Source organism: Spinacia oleracea, chromosome 6 (assembly GCF_020520425.1).
Source record: "Spinacia oleracea cultivar Varoflay chromosome 6, BTI_SOV_V1, whole genome shotgun sequence".
Taxonomy (NCBI): domain Eukaryota; kingdom Viridiplantae; phylum Streptophyta; class Magnoliopsida; order Caryophyllales; family Amaranthaceae; genus Spinacia; species Spinacia oleracea.
In genome coordinates this window covers 147774754-147792878 of record NC_079492.1, presented here as the reverse complement: position 1 = coordinate 147792878, position 18125 = coordinate 147774754, and the positions used below count along the sequence as shown (strand labels likewise).

At 37.8% G+C, this 18125-nt stretch overlaps 2 protein-coding genes across 2 annotated transcripts; one reads left to right on the top strand and one right to left on the bottom strand.

Moving 5' to 3' along the window:
• The first annotated feature begins 415 nt into the window (after positions 1-415).
• On the top strand, positions 416-14845 carry LOC110781662 (regulator of nonsense transcripts 1 homolog). The gene is made up of 29 exons (XM_021985762.2): positions 416-1203; positions 4698-4949; positions 5057-5227; positions 5870-5920; positions 6062-6154; positions 6316-6411; positions 6565-6615; positions 6702-6820; positions 7452-7560; positions 7936-8058; positions 8144-8215; positions 8775-8846; positions 8938-9004; positions 9317-9459; positions 9539-9610; positions 9722-9850; positions 10062-10217; positions 10335-10448; positions 10574-10672; positions 10750-10827; positions 11358-11492; positions 11707-11781; positions 11875-11992; positions 12145-12509; positions 12588-12650; positions 12748-12819; positions 13050-13181; positions 13265-13384; positions 13973-14845. The coding sequence occupies exons 1-29, from the start codon at positions 631-633 to the stop codon at positions 14135-14137; spliced, it is 3885 nt and encodes a 1294-aa protein (XP_021841454.1). The 5' UTR covers positions 416-630; the 3' UTR covers positions 14138-14845.
• Positions 14846-16152: 1307 nt separating this feature from the next.
• LOC110781181 (uncharacterized) lies at positions 16153-16761 on the bottom strand. The gene has a single exon (XM_021985413.1). It carries the CDS (start codon positions 16759-16761, stop codon positions 16153-16155), a length of 609 nt encoding a protein of 202 aa, XP_021841105.1.
• Positions 16762-18125: the final 1364 nt, after the last annotated feature.

Below are 18125 nucleotides of genomic sequence, written 5' to 3'. Positions count from 1 at the left end.
ATTCGTCAAAACCATTAGATTTCCTACATGGCGCTATAATATTGGATTATTGTTTGATGTTGGATTTTTATTTTAGATTAGTTTTTGATTTTGGATTTGAATTTTATTTTAGATTAGTGTTTGATTTTGGATTCAATTTTATTTTAGATTTATGTTTTAATTATTAGAGTGCCTGATTAATTTTGGATGGTGTTGTATATATTAATAATTACTCCGTAATTAATTAAAATATCTATGTGTAACCTAATTAATTATCTACGTGACACTCGATTATTTTAATTCAAAAATAAATTAGAAATTTTAACAAAAAAAAAGTACAAACAAAAAATGGCTTTGAGCACGTGAGTATCGCATGACCAACCTCACCTCAATTTCATCGAGCTCACACAAATCCAACCCCACTCACGCTCACGCTTTCCCTCAGTTCTCATGACGTCTCACACCACCACCACCATCCTCCTCTCTTTTCATCTTCCCCAATTTTATTATTCTCCTTCCACCAAACCCTAACCCTAACTTTCTCTCTCATCCTTTTTGCACACACTTCTTCTTCTTCGTCTTCCTTCCACCTTCGATTCCCATTTCTCAATCTGCCTGTAATTCGGAAACCCTAATCCACGATTTCCAGTAATGGATTCGAACGCGAACAATCTCTACGAAACGGCATCGCAACCCGACACAGGAAACGACGATGCGTACACCTTCCTCGAATTCAACACCCAAGCAGGTGGTGACGACGATGATGACGTCAACTTCGCTTACCCGCAATTCAACGAGCTTTCGCAGCCGATTCGCGCTTCTGCATCGCCGTCGTCATCTTCTTCCGCTTGGCCTACTCCTTCTGACTCCATTGTGGCACCTGAAATCAAGGAATCGCATCAACCTCCCGAATCTCATTCTTCTTCATCTGGGGGGCCCACCAAGGGTCGCGGAGGCGGTGGCGGTGGGGGTCAAGGTGTGGCTTCTGTCGTGGACTCGTTGGCCGCTGGTATGAGTGGGTTGAACTTTGAGGAGACAGCGGGCGATGAGGATGGGTTTGTTGATCAGTTTGGCAAAGGGGTTGGGGATTTTTCTGAGCATGCTTGTAGGTATTGTGGTGTTCAGAATCCTGCTTGTGTTGTTCGGTGTAATGTTCCTTCTTGCCGGAAATGGTTCTGTAATTCGAGGGGGAATACTTCTGGTTCACACATCGTCAATCATCTGGTGAGTTTTCTACTAAGTATTATTTTCCCATCTTTTTACACTTTTCCTCAATGTATGTGTTTTTTTGTAGACCAGCGTTACTGTAGCTTGATGGTGATGAAACGTGTGATGATTTATTAATTAGTTTATAAAGGGAAATTCTTTTACTTCCCAGTGTTGAGAAATAATAGTTAGATAACCACTGAATATTTGGTAAAAGGTTGCATCTTTCCCAGAATGACAATGGTTTATATTGCATTTTTTAAGTAGTAGAGATGATCCTACTTAAATTGAATGAACGGGATCTATATTGTGGACATATACAATTGTTGCAAGGGTCTATTGGAATACCAGTGGGCATTTACTTAATAAGAACATCTTCTGGAGTAGCTTTAGAACTGTTGTATTCTGTTCTACGGAGATGAGGTTACATCTACTTTTTGTGGTGAAAGTTTTTTCAGCAAATCTTTAAACTTGTGGCTGACTGTGAAACTAATGGAGTGTTTAAGAGAATCAGGTAGCCGAGAACCTTTGGCAACCTAATGTAAGGGGCGAGGCAAAAGAATTTTTGCATAGTTTGAGGCTTGGGGCTGACCATTATACCAATGGAACGCTTATGAATGTCAGAGGCAAAAGATTTTTTGCGTAGCTTGAGATTTAGGGCTGACCGTGATGCTAATGGACTGCTTATGAATGTTGGAAAATTTGGAAACCAAGTATGGAGGGATCATCTTAATCTTTTCAGTTATAGTCTATCATGGAAGCTGCAGCCAAGAAAGGAAAATTTAGAGAAAAGTAGGAGTAACATTGCTAGTTTTTTGTAAAAACTAGAATCATCTAGAGAAATTTCTAATACAGTGTTTACTTGAAATTTGAGCTGTATCTTATTAGATTTGTAAGTTGGAAGGGTTGTATACTTGTTGAAAATATGGTGCTTGCATTTTATCTGCTTAACCAGCCAATTAGCTAGTGGGGCCATTTTGGATAAAAGTCTTGTTGATCCGAAGTTTTGAACTACCCTACAACGTGGTAGTCATGACCGCATAATCACTTTATGTGATGTTGTGTAAATTATTGGGGTTGATACGGTATGAATTTACATCAGTCAGATTGGATGGGTCAGCCTCTGACCTGCATTGGCGTTGTATTAGTGTTTAAGAACTATCTGTGTCAGTTCCGTATTAGGCGATGGTTGCCAACCCTTTACAACTTGGGAAATAGTGGTTTGTAAGTTGGTAATCAATTTCATATCGCTCGATGGGATGTAAGACCATGCCTTAGAATAGAAAACCAGTTTGACGAATTTTGGCAGTCGGACTTCATGCCAGATATCCGCCAACTCCTGACCCAATGAGAGTTTAAAATGGTTCTCTCGAACTCCGCAAAGACCTTTATATGGGATGTGAATTGAGATTCTCTATATTTTTGGCCTAGTGGCTTCTTTATCCGAGGATACGACATATGGATAGAAATGGAAGGAATTTTGTATCAGAAAATATCTGTCAAGTTGTTCTATATTTTGACCCATGACGCTCTATATCAATACAAGATGCATCTTCACTCATTAGCCTGCTGTTTGAAGAATATTTTGAACAACATTTCTGAGGATAAATGGGGAGATTTGATTTCGTCATCATGTTATGGAAGAGTATGCATGAAGCGTACACCGAGCTGTAGCTCACTCTGATGTGGGTTCTATTTCAAAATCCCCCTAAAAGTATTAGATCTGATCCTAATATCCTGAATCTTCTCTTTGCAGTGGAAGGATTGGATACTATATTTTTGTTTTATAGCAAAGAAATTAGTATTCGTTTTTCTTAGCTGATTATGTGTTGATAGATTGTGCTTCATGGTGTTTTTGTACCTGAGCACATGGTATTGATAATTATCAGCAGTCACTCACCACTCTTTAGGTTTGGTTTTCTTTGCTGAAGGCAACAATTGGGAAGGAATGAAGGATGAGTTCATTTGTGGCTTTTATTTTTGTTTGCATTAATATTGACCTGGAAACTGGACTTTAAAACCCTGTAACCATGAAAACCCAAAATTCTGTTACTTACCCTATCACCAATTATGTGGTTCGGTTAGCTACCTAATGGCTAATACAATGGCTATGGAAAATATATTTTGATCTGTGAACTGTGTCTTTGCTAGTTCTGTGAAGCCTGTTATGTCATAAATTTGAATTTTTCCTTCCCAATTGAACATGGTATTACACTATTACCCTAGTGAGGTTCATAAAGAAAATATTATGATGCAGGGAAGTTTCTTGTACTTTCTTGTTGCAAACTGATTAGAATAGAGAATTTGATGATGTAGAGAAGCTTTTTTTTATTTACTTTAGACATCTGCGTTGAATCATGGAAAAATCTTAGGTGTAATATTTGTGTTTAACTTGATTGTTGATGGTAAAAATGAAATTAAGCTCTATTATGCATTGATGGGAAATTGCCAATTAGAAGGGGGGTAGGGGAATTTACTGATCTAGTATCGAGTGACCGGCGTTGGTGTCCTGTGGACGTTGCAACTTGATACTTCGTAGAATTGGAATCCCGACCAGAGTCTAATATAGCAATATGGTATTTGTTTCCCACGACCACGAGTAACTAATTTTCAATAGAACCCGTAATTGAACTGACCCGACCTAATTTACACAACAAATACCAAATTGTAGTTCTCCTCAACATGAACTTACTTGACCCGTTTGTCACTTGTACATGAGAATCATGGAGCATCCTTCGTATTCCTAGATTAGCTGGGATTGCTAGGTGGTCTTATACATTGCGGTGCACACTCCTCATTACTTGCCTTGCACCGTGTTTCCTTTTGATTTTTCCTTGGCATGTCATCAATTTAATACTTGTGTTGGTGCAGATATAAATCGTGGTTTTTCCCTACTTAGGGTGAATACTTAACTGTTGGACGTCTTTTATTTGGTTTTAGAAAACTTGGAGGGAATGTGCATGATTTTAAAGGAAGAGAGTAGAATAATTTTGAACTCATTCTGCCTCTTCAGGTTTGTGTATATGGTATCTTATAATTGTTGGATAGGTAAGAGTAAGAACCTTTGTTGTTTGTACAAATGTATATTGGTATGAAGTTGACATTCTTAACAGTTGAGCTATCTGTAGTTAACAGTCTTACTTATAGTCAGTGAAGTATCTTTCTGTGATAGTGGGGTAGACCTATTTGGAAAGGTCATGTATAACTGTTTTCTGGTTTATTATTATATGCAGGTCAACTGTGTTTGCTTCAACTTTTGTTATCATTACTTTTTCATAACACTTAGGGAAGTTGCTTTAATATTTCAAATATGAGTTCTTGACAGTGTGGCATTCTTGTCCATATGGTGTGCGTGTTTACTGTTTATGTGCCCCTTAGAGGTAAGATGAGTGCTGTGACAACTACTTTTCAGTGACTAAATCTTCTCGGCTGTAAAGACTGTTTTTTTCATATGTTAGACCCATTGTATTAACTTTTCTTTGAATCTGCTCTTAATAACTGGTGCTTTGCAGGTTCGAGCCAAGCACAAGGAAGTTTGTCTGCATAAAGATAGTCCTCTGGGAGAAACAATTCTTGAGTGTTACAATTGTGGTTGCCGTAATGTTTTTCTACTTGGATTTATTTCGGCCAAGACCGAAAGTGTAGTCGTTCTTCTGTGTCGGGAACCTTGTTTGAGCGTGAATGCATTGAAGGACATGAATTGGGATTTGAGTCAATGGTGTCCTCTTATTGATGATCGTTGCTTCCTTCCATGGCTTGTGAAGGTAAGTATTGCTTGATATGACTTATGAATTCTGTGATTTTGGTGCATTAAGTTTAACAGGGATTTTGATTGTAGATATCCTTACTTATTAACTGGTTCCTTTTTCAGGTTCCATCTGAACAAGAGCAACTAAGGGCCAGACAAATCAGTGCACAGCAAATAAACAAGATAGAAGAGCTATGGAAATCAAACCCTGATGCATCTTTGGAGGATCTTGAGAAACCTGGTGTAGATGATGAGCCTCAGCCTGTGGTTTTGAAATATGAAGATGCTTTCCAGGTTTTTATTTTTGATCCTTTCCGCCTGTTCCCCATGGAAGACAGTATAACTAGATTCTTCTTTTCTTTTTTCTTGGGGCCGGGTGGGTGGTGGTGGGGCAGGGGGGGGGGGATTCTGGATTCGAATTATTCATCGTACTTAAACATTGTACTAACACTGCTCCCGAAAGTTCTTTACACTTTCTGTTTGCACTGACTCTAATGCACTCCTTAGGCCGCTAATTTTATTCAAGTTTATATGAAAAATCAATATAAAAAAGTTGATATTTTGAAAATAATATATCGAGACAAAATCAGATCTAACAAGATCTTGATGTATGTAATAGCGGGCAATTAAGGTCAGTTTTTTAAACTTTAGACACAAATTTAAGTGTCGAGAGCTTTTAGGAAGGTGGTACTAGTGTTTGGCATTGATCTGTTATACAGGCTATGAGGCTATGACTATGATGAATTTAAATTATTACTTTTGTGTTGTTCGAGGGACATCCATAGCAATCTGTTATTTAGACATGACAAAAAGCTCTCACAGTTATATTTAAGTATTGATTAGCGTGTCTTCTTAGATGCTAGATATATTTGACTATTTGAGTATTCTTTTAATAAGTTATACGTATGTCTGACAGTAACTTTTGTTTATTTGCAGTATCAAAATGTATTTGCCCCACTTATCAAGCTTGAAGCTGATTATGATAAAGTGAGTCTTTTGTCATTTGTTGTTCTGTTTTTTGGTTTCCTGTTCATCTTGTCCTGTATTAATATACCTAATACTTTCTTGTTCGTTTTCCGTTTTCTGTCTTCATCTAATGTATTTATTATTATTATGAATGCCCTGCAGATGATGAAAGAATCCCAAAGTAAGGACAATCTCACAGTGCGGTGGGATATCGGTCTAAACAAGAAGCGCGTTGCATATTTTGTTTTTCCAAAGGTGGCCTTTGATCTTTGTGTAACTTTAGTGTATTCTAGTCTTCACACGCCTCATATATTCACATGCCTTTGAACCCGTGATTTGGAGGAAGTCACTTGTCTGTATTTCTTTAATATTTGTGGTTTTCTGATGTAATCGTTTGAAATATGGTGCTATTTTAGGAGGACAATGAGTTGCGTCTGGTACCTGGTGATGAGTTGCGGCTACGTTACTCAGGGGATGCTGCTCATCCTGCTTGGCAGTCTGTTGGTCATGTGGTACTTCCCTTTTTACTCTCTGAAAACATAACTTCTGTCTGGTTTGTTTGCTATATGTTGCGATAAATCTTACCACACTGCTTGTAGTATATCTTTGCAACCAATCAGTAATATATTGAATTGTTCACTTGTAATTTTACTGTATGCTTTCAGATTAAGTTGACTGCACAGGAAGAGGTTGCACTTGAGCTTCGTGCAAGTCAGGTGAAATTGGCTTTTATATTTATGTTCTGCATGGTTTCAGTTTTGTCAATTCAGGTTTCAGGCTTAATATTGTCTATTAATTTCAGGGAGTCCCTGTCGACATAACTCATGGATTTAGCGTTGATTTTGTCTGGAAAAGTACAAGCTTTGATCGGATGCAGGGTGCTATGAAAACCTTTGCAGTGGATGAGACTAGTGTTAGTGGGTGGGTTCACTTTAATCTGAATCTCTTTTTAGCTTTAGGTTATTTCTGAGTGGGTTCATAGAATTTTCTTGCTAGGGGGTAGGGTAGCTAAGAATATTAGGTTACGGGTTGCACTGGGTGTTCACTGCCTAAAAAGAATGCAAAACTCCTCAAAATACTCGCTACATTTACTTTTTTGGTTGTCGCTAATTACTTGGTACATTAATCATTTTTCTCAGCTCTAACTTCTTTAAATCGAGATGGTTTTTCAACAAGTAATTAACCCCGCTTGTTCCTGTTGCCAATGTGACAATATTCTGCATCTTATATTCTCTTATTACATTGGGTTTATAAAAGTTGGACAATTTGAATTAACATACGACTTCCCTGGAGATAGTACCGATTAAAAAATTGGAGGATGCATTATGATAAATTCACCATATTATGTTTTTGTTCGATTGCCTTTTTTAGGTGACCATCTGAGATAATACATCATGTTGATTGTGATAATTCTGTAATATTGCGAGGTGATGCGTCTGTTGAATTGTAAAAAGGGATCTACCTCACATACATTAAATTTTACATACAGTTATAAGCATTGTATTCCTTTTCAATTTGTTGCTTGATATTTTAAGTCTGTAACTTGGTACAGGTATATTTATCACCATTTGTTGGGACATGAAGTCGAGATGCAGGTGGTTCGAAATACTTTGCCTCGTCGATTTGGCGCTCCAGGTCTTCCAGAGTTGAATGCATCTCAGGTATTATATACTTGTGTTTTACCATTGTTCTTGTAGGGTCGTGCTTTTTTCTCTGTGGGTTTTGTGGTAGTCTGTTCCCTCCATTGATTGCCTTTGAACCTTCTTCCTCAATCATCGAAGTTCGTCTGAACTAGAAGCTCTGGGTAAATGTATTCTGTTTCAGATGTTATATTCTACTTCAAATGTTAACCCTCTTTCCTTTCTTTCCAAACACAAGCCGTTATTTTCTTTCATGCTTTAGTCTTGGTATGGTGCTGGTCGTTCTGGGGAGTTGAGCTAGTGTTATCTTTTTAGATGATCAACGAGACATGTCTGTAGTTCCTTGTTCAGGGGTTTTTGTTATTGATGTTTCAACTCATGTTAATTGATCATTAGGTTTTTGCTGTAAAGAGCGTCCTTCAAAAGCCCATAAGTTTAATTCAAGGCCCCCCTGGCACTGGGAAAACGGTTACTTCTGCTGCTATTGTGTATCACATGGCCAAACAAGGCCAAGGACAGGTAAAAGTTGTGGCACTGATATTTTGTATTTCTCATACTTGGATAATCATTCGTTGAAGGATGTTTATTTTTCTTTGTTATGAAGGTGTTGGTCTGCGCACCAAGTAATGTGGCTGTGGATCAATTGGCTGAAAAGATAAGTGCTACTGGTCTAAAGGTATTCTGTCTTTCTCTCAACTTATGAACAAGGAGGTCGTTGCAACTTCAGGAAAGCTGGTGTCTTAGAATAGTCTAGCTGCATGCTTTTTATTTGGGAAATTCTACATGGTGCTCTATGTTTGAAAATTTCTACTTGATGGAAACAAAAACTTCCATATTCTAAAGTGGCCTTGTGGTAGTTTTTAATTCACCAAGTGCCATTATTTATTAAGGCTGATGCTTCTTAGCTGTTGTAATTCCATGCTTGCCTTTTTAATATATTTTTGAATTTTTCTATCCAGCTGGAGATGGTCAGTTATTCATGTGTTTTCTCAAAAGTGATTAAATGTATTTCATTTTTCTTGGAAGAGCTATTCATAGTTGCCTGATAGGTAACAGGAAAGTGATGTGTCATCTGGTTTCTCGAACATTTGACTTAAGTTGTGAGTCCTGTGACGTAGGGGTCGGAAGAATAATGATAAGATGGATGTGAACAAAAAATAAAACATGCTTCTTAATTGCATTTGGTTCCTCATGTATGCTGCAAAGTAATCTATCTGCACTATTCTTCTACTTAGGTTGTAAGACTCTGTGCAAAATCCAGAGAGGCTGTCAGTTCTCCGGTTGAGCATCTGACACTTCACTATCAGGTTTGCTTTCTTATTTCATGCTTTATGTTTCTCTATTTTGTATGTGTTCTCCAATGATTTCTGCTTCATGCTTACCGCCTTATTCTCTTAGGTTCGGCACCTTGACACATCGGAGAAGAGTGAGCTTTACAAATTACAACAATTGAAGGATGAACAAGGTGACTTTTTGCTTACTTTGTTTGTCCGTCCTCCCTCCTTTGATGTTGAAAAGGTGTTCGTCCTTTATGTTTTTTTTTCCTGAGGGGTTTGGAAGGGGTCATTGTGTGACTTGTGTCCCATACCACATACTTCATATTTGTTTTGTTTTGCAAGGAATTGTCTGGAGTCTTTGGTGCCAGTGTTCCTGGAAGAAATTTAGTGTTCTTTGTATTTTCTTTAAAAGAAGAATTGACAAAGAATATACAGCGCGTGCTTTGCGAGCTTGTATTTTCATCTTATTATTTGTAAGCTCGATTCTTTGATTTTTTCAGGAGAATTGTCTAGCAGTGATGAGAAAAAGTACAAAGCGTTGAAACGAGCAACGGAGAGGGAGATAGCCCAGAGTGCTGATGTCATCTGTTGCACTTGTGTTGGAGCTGGAGATCCACGTCTTTCAAATTTCAGATTCCGTCAGGTAAAAATGCAATACACTTGAAATGATTGTAATTTGGATAGTGTTTGTGCTGCATGGTTTACTCACTTTCCAACTTTAGGTACTCATTGATGAGTCTACACAAGCAACAGAACCTGAGTGTCTCATACCACTGGTTCTTGGAGCAAAGCAGGTTAGTTTCAGTTTAGTTTGACACATGCTTGTGCAAATTCTATCATTAGTTCTTGCAGAAAGATGAGGCGCTTCTGGACGTCATTTTCACTATATGGTTTTGTCCTTTCAGGTTGTTCTTGTTGGTGACCACTGCCAACTTGGTCCTGTAATAATGTGCAAGAAAGCTGCTCGAGCTGGACTAGCACAGTCTCTTTTTGAGCGCCTTGTGTTGCTTGGTGTGAAGCCCATCAGGCTGCAGGTTCTCTGTCTGTCCCATGCATTTTTTGTTTGAATATAATATAATTAATTCAGAAATGCTTTTTTTTTTGTTTTAACTTTCGTGTTTCCTAAGGGAATGATCCAATCTCTTTAATCGCTGCCACAAATATACTTCCTATTTTTGGCCAATATGAATCATCCTTGATTGCTGGTTTTGCAATGTTGTTGATTAGTTACTACATGAATTACAGGTTCAATATCGTATGCATCCAGCGCTTTCAGAGTTTCCTTCCAATAGCTTCTATGAAGGTACACTCCAAAATGGCGTGACCGTTAATGAAAGACAATCAACAGGAATCGATTTTCCATGGCCGGTTCCGAATCGCCCAATGTTCTTCTATGTCCAGGTATGGTGTAATGTAGACTGTGGCCAAAGGATGCGGTGATTCAGTTAGGGTGTAGATATTCATGCTAACTTCTTTTCCATATTTTATCTGAAGTCTTTGACTTGTATTTAATCACAGATGGGGCAAGAGGAGATTAGTGCTAGTGGAACATCGTATCTCAACCGGACAGAGGCTGCAAACGTTGAGAAAATAGTGACTTCATTCTTGAGGAGTGGCGTGGTCCCTAGTCAGGTATATTACTGTTTCTGTTTTGTTCTTTTGATGGGTTTTATTAACCTTTTCGCCTGTTTGTATTCTACCAATCTATGTTTCTCCTGTGAATAAATTTGGTATTTTGTTGTTTTGACATGCTGTAGATTGGGGTTATAACACCCTATGAAGGGCAAAGGGCCTACATTGTGAACTATATGTCGAGGAATGGAGCACTCAGGCAGCAACTTTACAAGGAAATTGAGGTAGCATATGAGAATGGGTTTCAGTTTATTGTATAAATAATTGCATGTTCAGATTTTGATTTCTCTTTGTCCTATAGGTGGCAAGTGTTGATTCATTCCAGGGTAGAGAAAAAGATTACATAATATTGTCTTGTGTTAGGAGTAACGAACACCAGGTGATTAATCATTCTTTTATCTATTTTCTAATTTGTTTCATGTTGCTTTTTACGGGAAGATGGTTCATGAATTTGGTATGTGTGATTCAGAGGGTGTGTTGTGGTGGCAAGCCTCCTACTCGTTGATTGTGTGTATACGGCTTACATATACAATCTTTTTTGACTCATTTGGTTCCTACCGGTCTCTTGATCTATTATGGATGGAAAAGTAAAAGAATTAAGTGACTTTTCCTGTGCTTGGTTTTAAAAATAGAACCTGTATTGTGGGGTTTCATTGGAAGGTTTGGAAGAGATGGGAAAAAATTGTTTCATATTTTATTTTCCTTTCCTCTAATTTTTTTTACTTCTGTTCTACCACTTAGTAGATCATACCATGTTTCCCAAGTTTTTTTTGTTCACGTTGCTTTCTTTAAACCACAATATTTCCGTTTCAGAATTTTCAGTTCTATCATCTGACATCCCTTTTTGCATCTCCAGAACCCCGTGGTACACTAAAAGTTTTACATAAGCTAACTACTTGTTATGTTTAGGGAATCGGATTTCTCAACGATCCCCGTAGACTCAATGTTGCTCTGACACGTGCTCGTTATGGTATTGTCATCTTGGGGAATCCTAAAGTTCTGAGCAAGCAGCCACTTTGGAATGGCTTATTGACTCATTATAAGGTAAATCTCTAATTAGTGCCTGTATTAATGTCTTGTGTTCTGAAAAAAAAATTGCATTAGTAAGGTGAGTTATTTCTCCTGCTGTTTACGTATATTTATATTGATGTGTTTTCGATTGTTGGGCTCCTGATAAAACTATGCTAATAATTCCTGGTTATATTTATGTACATTTGCTTATGTTCTGCTTGCAAAATTTTGCTTTGTTTTGATTAAGGAGCATGAGTGCTTGGTAGAGGGACCTCTCAGTAATTTGAAGCAGAGTATGGTTCAATTTCAGAAACCCAAGAAGGTATATTATATTTTAAACTCTTTTTTTCATTTTACTTTTGGTATATATCATTTATTGTTGTTATACATGGCTAACTTTCCCAATTTGATACAGATATATAATGATCGTAGACTTTTCTATGGTGCGGCCGCCGGTGTTGTGCCTTCCGATAATGTTACACCAGGTTCAACGACCGGTGCAAGTGGTGATAGAAGAGGTAGTCGTGGTAGAGGTATGATATACCTAACAGCCCCCCCCCCCCCTCTCTCTCTCTCTCTTCTCTCTCTCCCAGTGTGTACATTTTTCTTACCATTGTATTGTATTAACATGAATTCTAATAGTTACTATTGTATGTTATTTGAGCCGCTGAATGGTTTTTTTCAGGTTACATGCCACCGGGAGCACCTAATGGTACACACAAGCCAGCAGTGCATCCTTCTGGATTCCCCATGACTCGAGTTCCTATTCCTCCATATCATGGCGCACCACCATCTCAGCCATATGCCATTCCATCTCGAGGTGCTGTACATGGCCCTGTAGGAGCAGTTCCTCAAGTCCCTCAGCCTGGAAACCGTGGTTTTGGTGCTGGCCGTGGCAGTTCTGCTCCTATTGGCAGTCATCTACCGCACCAACAAGGTTCACAGCAACCTGTTGGAAATATCGGGCCTAGTTTCAACTTTCCTCTGGATAGCCCCAATGGCCAACCATCTGTTGGTGGTCCATTATCACAACCCGGTTTTGTTTCTAATGTTAGTATCTCCTTTTATTGGTTTGTTTTCTTTTTATTTTCCATCTTTTGTGCTGATTTTTTTTCCCCACACAAACAGATGCCTGTTCAAGGGCCTAGCCAATCTTTCCGTGATGGGTTTTCCATGGGGGGTATGTCACAGGTATAACATCTGATGAACTTAGGCCAATGCATTCATATGAGTGATATACTGCCCTCTGAACTTCTTTTGATATTAATTCTCTTGATCAATTGACTAGGACTTCTTGGGTGATGATTTTAAGTCTCAAGGATCACATGTTGCTTATAACATTCCGGAGTTCTCAACACAGGTATGATAAACAAACAATTGGAGTCTGCATACCATGTTTTTTAAACTCTGTTTGCATTCAATTCTAACCTTTGTCTGTTGTTTTGGTACTGGTTTGTGACCCACCTCATTGTTTTCTTAGTTATTATATAAAAATGCGTAGATCCAAAAACATAGCTTTGTAGTAGTATTACATGTTTCCACTGTGGTTTATCCGATGTGTTAACTTAATTTCCTGATGACCAATGACAGGCTTCACAAAGTGGATATTCTGTTGATTATGCCACACAAGGAGCACAGTCTGGCTTTCCAGGAAGCTTCCTGAACCAGAATTCTCAGGCTGGATATTCTCGCTTTGGTAGCGGGAGCGATTTCATGTCTCAGGTCTGGAGAAGTAGTACATATCTTTTTATACTTCTTGTTTTGCTTTTATGTTCTTAGTCTTACCTTTGATTGGTTATTTACAGGATTATATGGCACATGGATCCCAAGGTCTTTTCACCCAAGTTGGCTTCAGTGATCCATCTCAAGATGATACTTCACAGGGCCATTTTGGAGTGGGAAACATGAATCCTCTTCAGTCACAGGTGTGGCATTGCTGAAAGATGTGCCAGTTCACATAGTTTGTTTGATTGAAAAGTCGGAAAAAAAAAAAATAGTACTCCGAATATATTTTTCTTAATAACCCTTTGAGGCCACACTAAACGGTTTGACTCCTGTGATGGAGGTGAAAGGTTCTCTATTAAATACTTCCTCCGTTCATATTTACATGACACAATTGGGTTTTTAAAATATTCACACATGTTCCTTTGACTTTATTTTGTGATTTATACTTGAGAAAAAACATAGTTGTGTGGGGTTTTCTTAAATTCTTCTCAATAAATATTTTTTAAATATCAACTTTGTATAATCTTTTCTTATCCATAATTGAAGATATTTATGTTTGAAATCGTGCATCGGCAAACTTGACTAAATAGCCTTGTCATGTAAATGAGAACAAAGGAAGTATGAATCACCTGAGTACTTACTATTATTATTTCACATCATACGGAGTCCTTCCCCCCCCCCCCCCCCCCCCCCTCTTCTTTCCCCTTCTATTTTACGCCTTTAATGGCCGTTTATTTGTGTATATATATATATATGATGTTTTCTCATATAAGTGGTTGATTTTGCAGGGACTGATGAATCCTCTCTATTCCCAGCCCTTTACACACTATAATTCACAGCCTTTGAACTTGCAAAACACACAGCACCAGCAACCCCAGCCTCAGTCTCAGCAGCAGGCTGCTCAACAGGGTCTGAGCTCGCAGAACCAGAAAGCAGCTCACTACAGTGGTTGAGAATATATGGTAAGGTGTTGGCCAAAGATGGGTTGGTTAGTCTTCAATATCAGCGACTTGGTTTGAGCCACCGCAATATTATTAAAAATGGAAACAACAGTTTTTGCCCGGGTGAGGTTTATCTATGATTTTTGCCACTCTACCTCAATACTAAGCTTATTGATGGGATGATGGAAGTGCGGTTGGCTATGGAAACCCCTAAAATGGAACAGGTGGCCCAAAATAAAGGCTGAGAAGGAGAAGGATGACCCCCCTTTATCGGCTTTCTGAGGTATGTATTCTCTTGAGAAAAGGCTGAAAATTTAGTCAATTTTTTGTGGAAAAAGAGATCATTGCATGAACATGGTCTGGTCGGAAAGGGTTCGGGAAAGTGATAGAGCAAAGCTTTTGATGGGCGTACAGGATAAAGCAAAGGCTCGATTAATTCATAATACAGAAAAAACAGCAATGAAGTACAGGATTTTGTACAGCAGTGCATGGAAAGGAATACCATTTTACCAAACCCTTTCAGCTCTTCCTGATGACATGTAATTATACTCTACAACACACGTACAGTAACTATAGTAGTGGTATTAATAGAGATATGATGGCGATTATTTTGGTGTGTTTTGGGGTGATATAATCGTCTAGATTGATTGATACTAGTGTGTAAAATTTGAAATCTGAGAAATTGGGTTATCTCAAATTTCGAGTGTTTATTCATGCTTATTATGGTGTCTACTCTTTTGAACTGTTGTTCCCTATTCTTGAGAAGTGAGAAAAGATGTGGAGAAAAGTAGAGAGCTGTCTTGTGAGCTACTCAAGTTCATCCCATAATGTTTAATAATCAACATCGAAAGTGAGCCGTGAAATGTTGGCTATATTACCCCTTGTTCAAAAGATAACTTCCCCTTGTTCGAAAGATAATTACCGAATACAAATCTCATTTTTCACAAGGATCGAGCTACTCCCTCCGCCCCTTAATACTCGCACTGTTTTGACTTGACATGTTTGCCAATGTACAACTTTGACCACTAATATCTCTAATTATTATAAAAACTTATAAAAATATTACTATTTTGAAAATATATATTAAGATGAAGTTAACAATATATTATATATATTATATATTAAGATGAAGTTAATAATATATTATATTAGTTTTCATATACTATAAATAAAATAGGGTCAAAGTGAATTATATAAATAGTGTAAAAGTCAAAACGGTGCGAGTATTAAGAGATAGAGGGAGTAGATGATAATCTTGCAAAAGAGCCTTCAACACCTTTTATTAGTAGCTTCGTATTTACGTGACTTCTATATTTGGTTCCATGGTAAATGGCCAAATGGGGCATGGGCCAATTTGCCAATGTAAATGTAATGTAGAATGGTCCATTCGCAACTACTCATTTCAGTCGAGTGAGGAATGTATATTTGCTTGAAATAATTCCTAAATAACTATATTTTTACGTCTTTGAACTCACCGAAAATTTTCCTTGAGTATGTGACTAAGCATATACGAAATACTTTTTTCGTCTCTAAAAGATTGCCCTAAATGATAGAAATGGGAATAAATTTAAGTGAAATTTAGCAAGAAAATAGCATCAAGATGTCCCATTGTAATGAAATTTTGTCTCAATTTTGGTGTTTTTATTCATAAATTTGCATTCCCAACTAATATCACTTCCCAAGTGATAATGAGTTGAGTGTTAATAAAAATGTTATAAACAAAAAGAAATAATTTCTTGATTTTCCTTATAAATTTACACAAAAATTCATTTCTATCAACACCATTTATAACCGACTATCAAACAGACTATTATAATTATATGATTTGGGATAATTTCGTGTACAACATAAACTTTAAACTTTAAAAGGGATAAAATCACAAGTAGATAAACCAATAAAATTTGTAATATCGATCATATATGCATGTTAGCCGACCCCAAATCTTTTTGGGATTAAGGCTTTGTTGTTGTTGTATCGATCGATCATATATCCAAGTATACATGAGACTATGAGAATCATTACCATTTCTACGGGGAGTGTATTGGATTTGAAGGGCTTATAACATAAATAGCAAATTCATTTGTGTTGTTGTGACCGGTTTCCGACGTGCTTACACCGGGTTGACTCACCAACTCGGTCACCTCAAACCCGTGACTCGTCAACTCGTTTAGGCACTCATCCGTTGATTGTCTCACCTCGCTGGCCGACCATATCACCGTCCCGCCATGGCACACCATCTTCAGCGTCTTTGCCAGCGGCGCCATCAAAGACGAGTCGTAAAACACGTCTGACATCAACACCAAGTCTACCCCACGTTGCAACTCATTGAGTTGACTCGGCAACTCGTCGGCCCCCCACACGAGCTCGCACACCTCAACTCGGACATCATCCAACCCATTGACCTCCACGTTATTCCGTAGGCCAGGGAGGAGGGGGGGAAGATCAGTGAGGACAACTCGACGAGCACCGAGTCGACTCGCTGTCAACCCAGGTAGTCCCGTTCCAGCACCGAGTTCGACCACGGTCTTTCCATGCAGGTTGAAGAAGCCAAACCCGCCATTGTAATCAGGATCAGCTCGAATCGAAATGTAGTTTGATAAGATAATGGCTGAGTCCCAGAGCCATGAACCGGTCATGACTCGGCCGGTGACCGAGTCATAAACATCGTCGAGTTCATGGATGAGCAACGTGTTAATGTGGTGTGGCGGGGTTGATATTGGTCCCGTCGTCCCTACCTGTATTTTTCGTGCGCCCACCATGCACGGCCGTGTTGTGGTGGAGGAAGCTTCGTGGATGATCGAGCTTATTTTGTTGTTGTTTGTGAGATCATAATTTTCTGTTTTGTTAGGTTGTTACAACTGTTTTTGTGATGGTCATGTCATTGTATATTCCTTTCAACTGCCTTATCCTTTCACTACTTTATTTGATGTCACCTTCTCACTCCTATCATTATTGAACTTATAAATAAAAAAAATATGCATGCTCTATCCGATCGTAAAAGATTGTCCAATTTACTTTTCTGTCCGTCCCTTTTAGGGGTGAAGGGTTGATATGAAAAAACCGAAAAATCGAACTGAACCGATCGAATAAGGAATCCGGTTCTTTTTTTTTCTATTCGGTTCGTTTTGGACAGAGATTTTTTAAAAAATTTGGTTTTGTGGTTTGGATTTGACTGAAAAGTCTGAAACCGAACTAAAACAGAATAAGCAGGTACAATAATTTTGCCCTAATTCTCATGGCTTAAACAAATAGAAAAGTATAACAAGGGCCTAAAATTTGGCTAAAAATAGGTATAATATAGGCCCAAAAACAGGGCCATAAAAATTCATTTTTATGGTATGGATTGGACTGAAAATTTAAAATACAGTTTGGTTTTGTTTGGATTCGGTTTCAAAAAATGAAAACCGAATTAGTTTAGTTTGGGCCTTAATTCAAATCAAAAACCTAACTTTCACCCCTAGTCCCTTTGAGTTTGTTCCTTATGATTTGCAGTACTCCGTATGTGTTCTCACATATCTGCTCTCACATTTTACTTCGTATTTAAATTAACAAAAAGATCGACAAACTACCAACACAATTGCTTTTCTTATGTCTTCTTTCTTAATAAGTGAAAAGCATGGTTTAGGATAATTTTGCAGAGACGGAGGGATTAATATGTAAGTGTAAATAAACTATTAGATAACTCAATAAATACTCCCTTTGACTCATACTCCCATTTAGGATAATTTTGTAGAGACGGAGGGAGTAGTATTTTTCCCATTTGATATTTTTAATAGTAATTAATTAAAGAATTGAGAATATTGTATGATTTGTGGAGGAATTATTATACTTATACACTTGTATTAGTATTATTATCAGAAAATACACAATTTAGTGCTGGTAGGAGATAATTAAATAAGTAATGTTTTGTTATATTCAACTCATCATTGAATTAAAAATAAATAAAGACTTTTTCATGGAAATTCATTCAATGTGGTCACAATTTTCTATAAAAATTCAA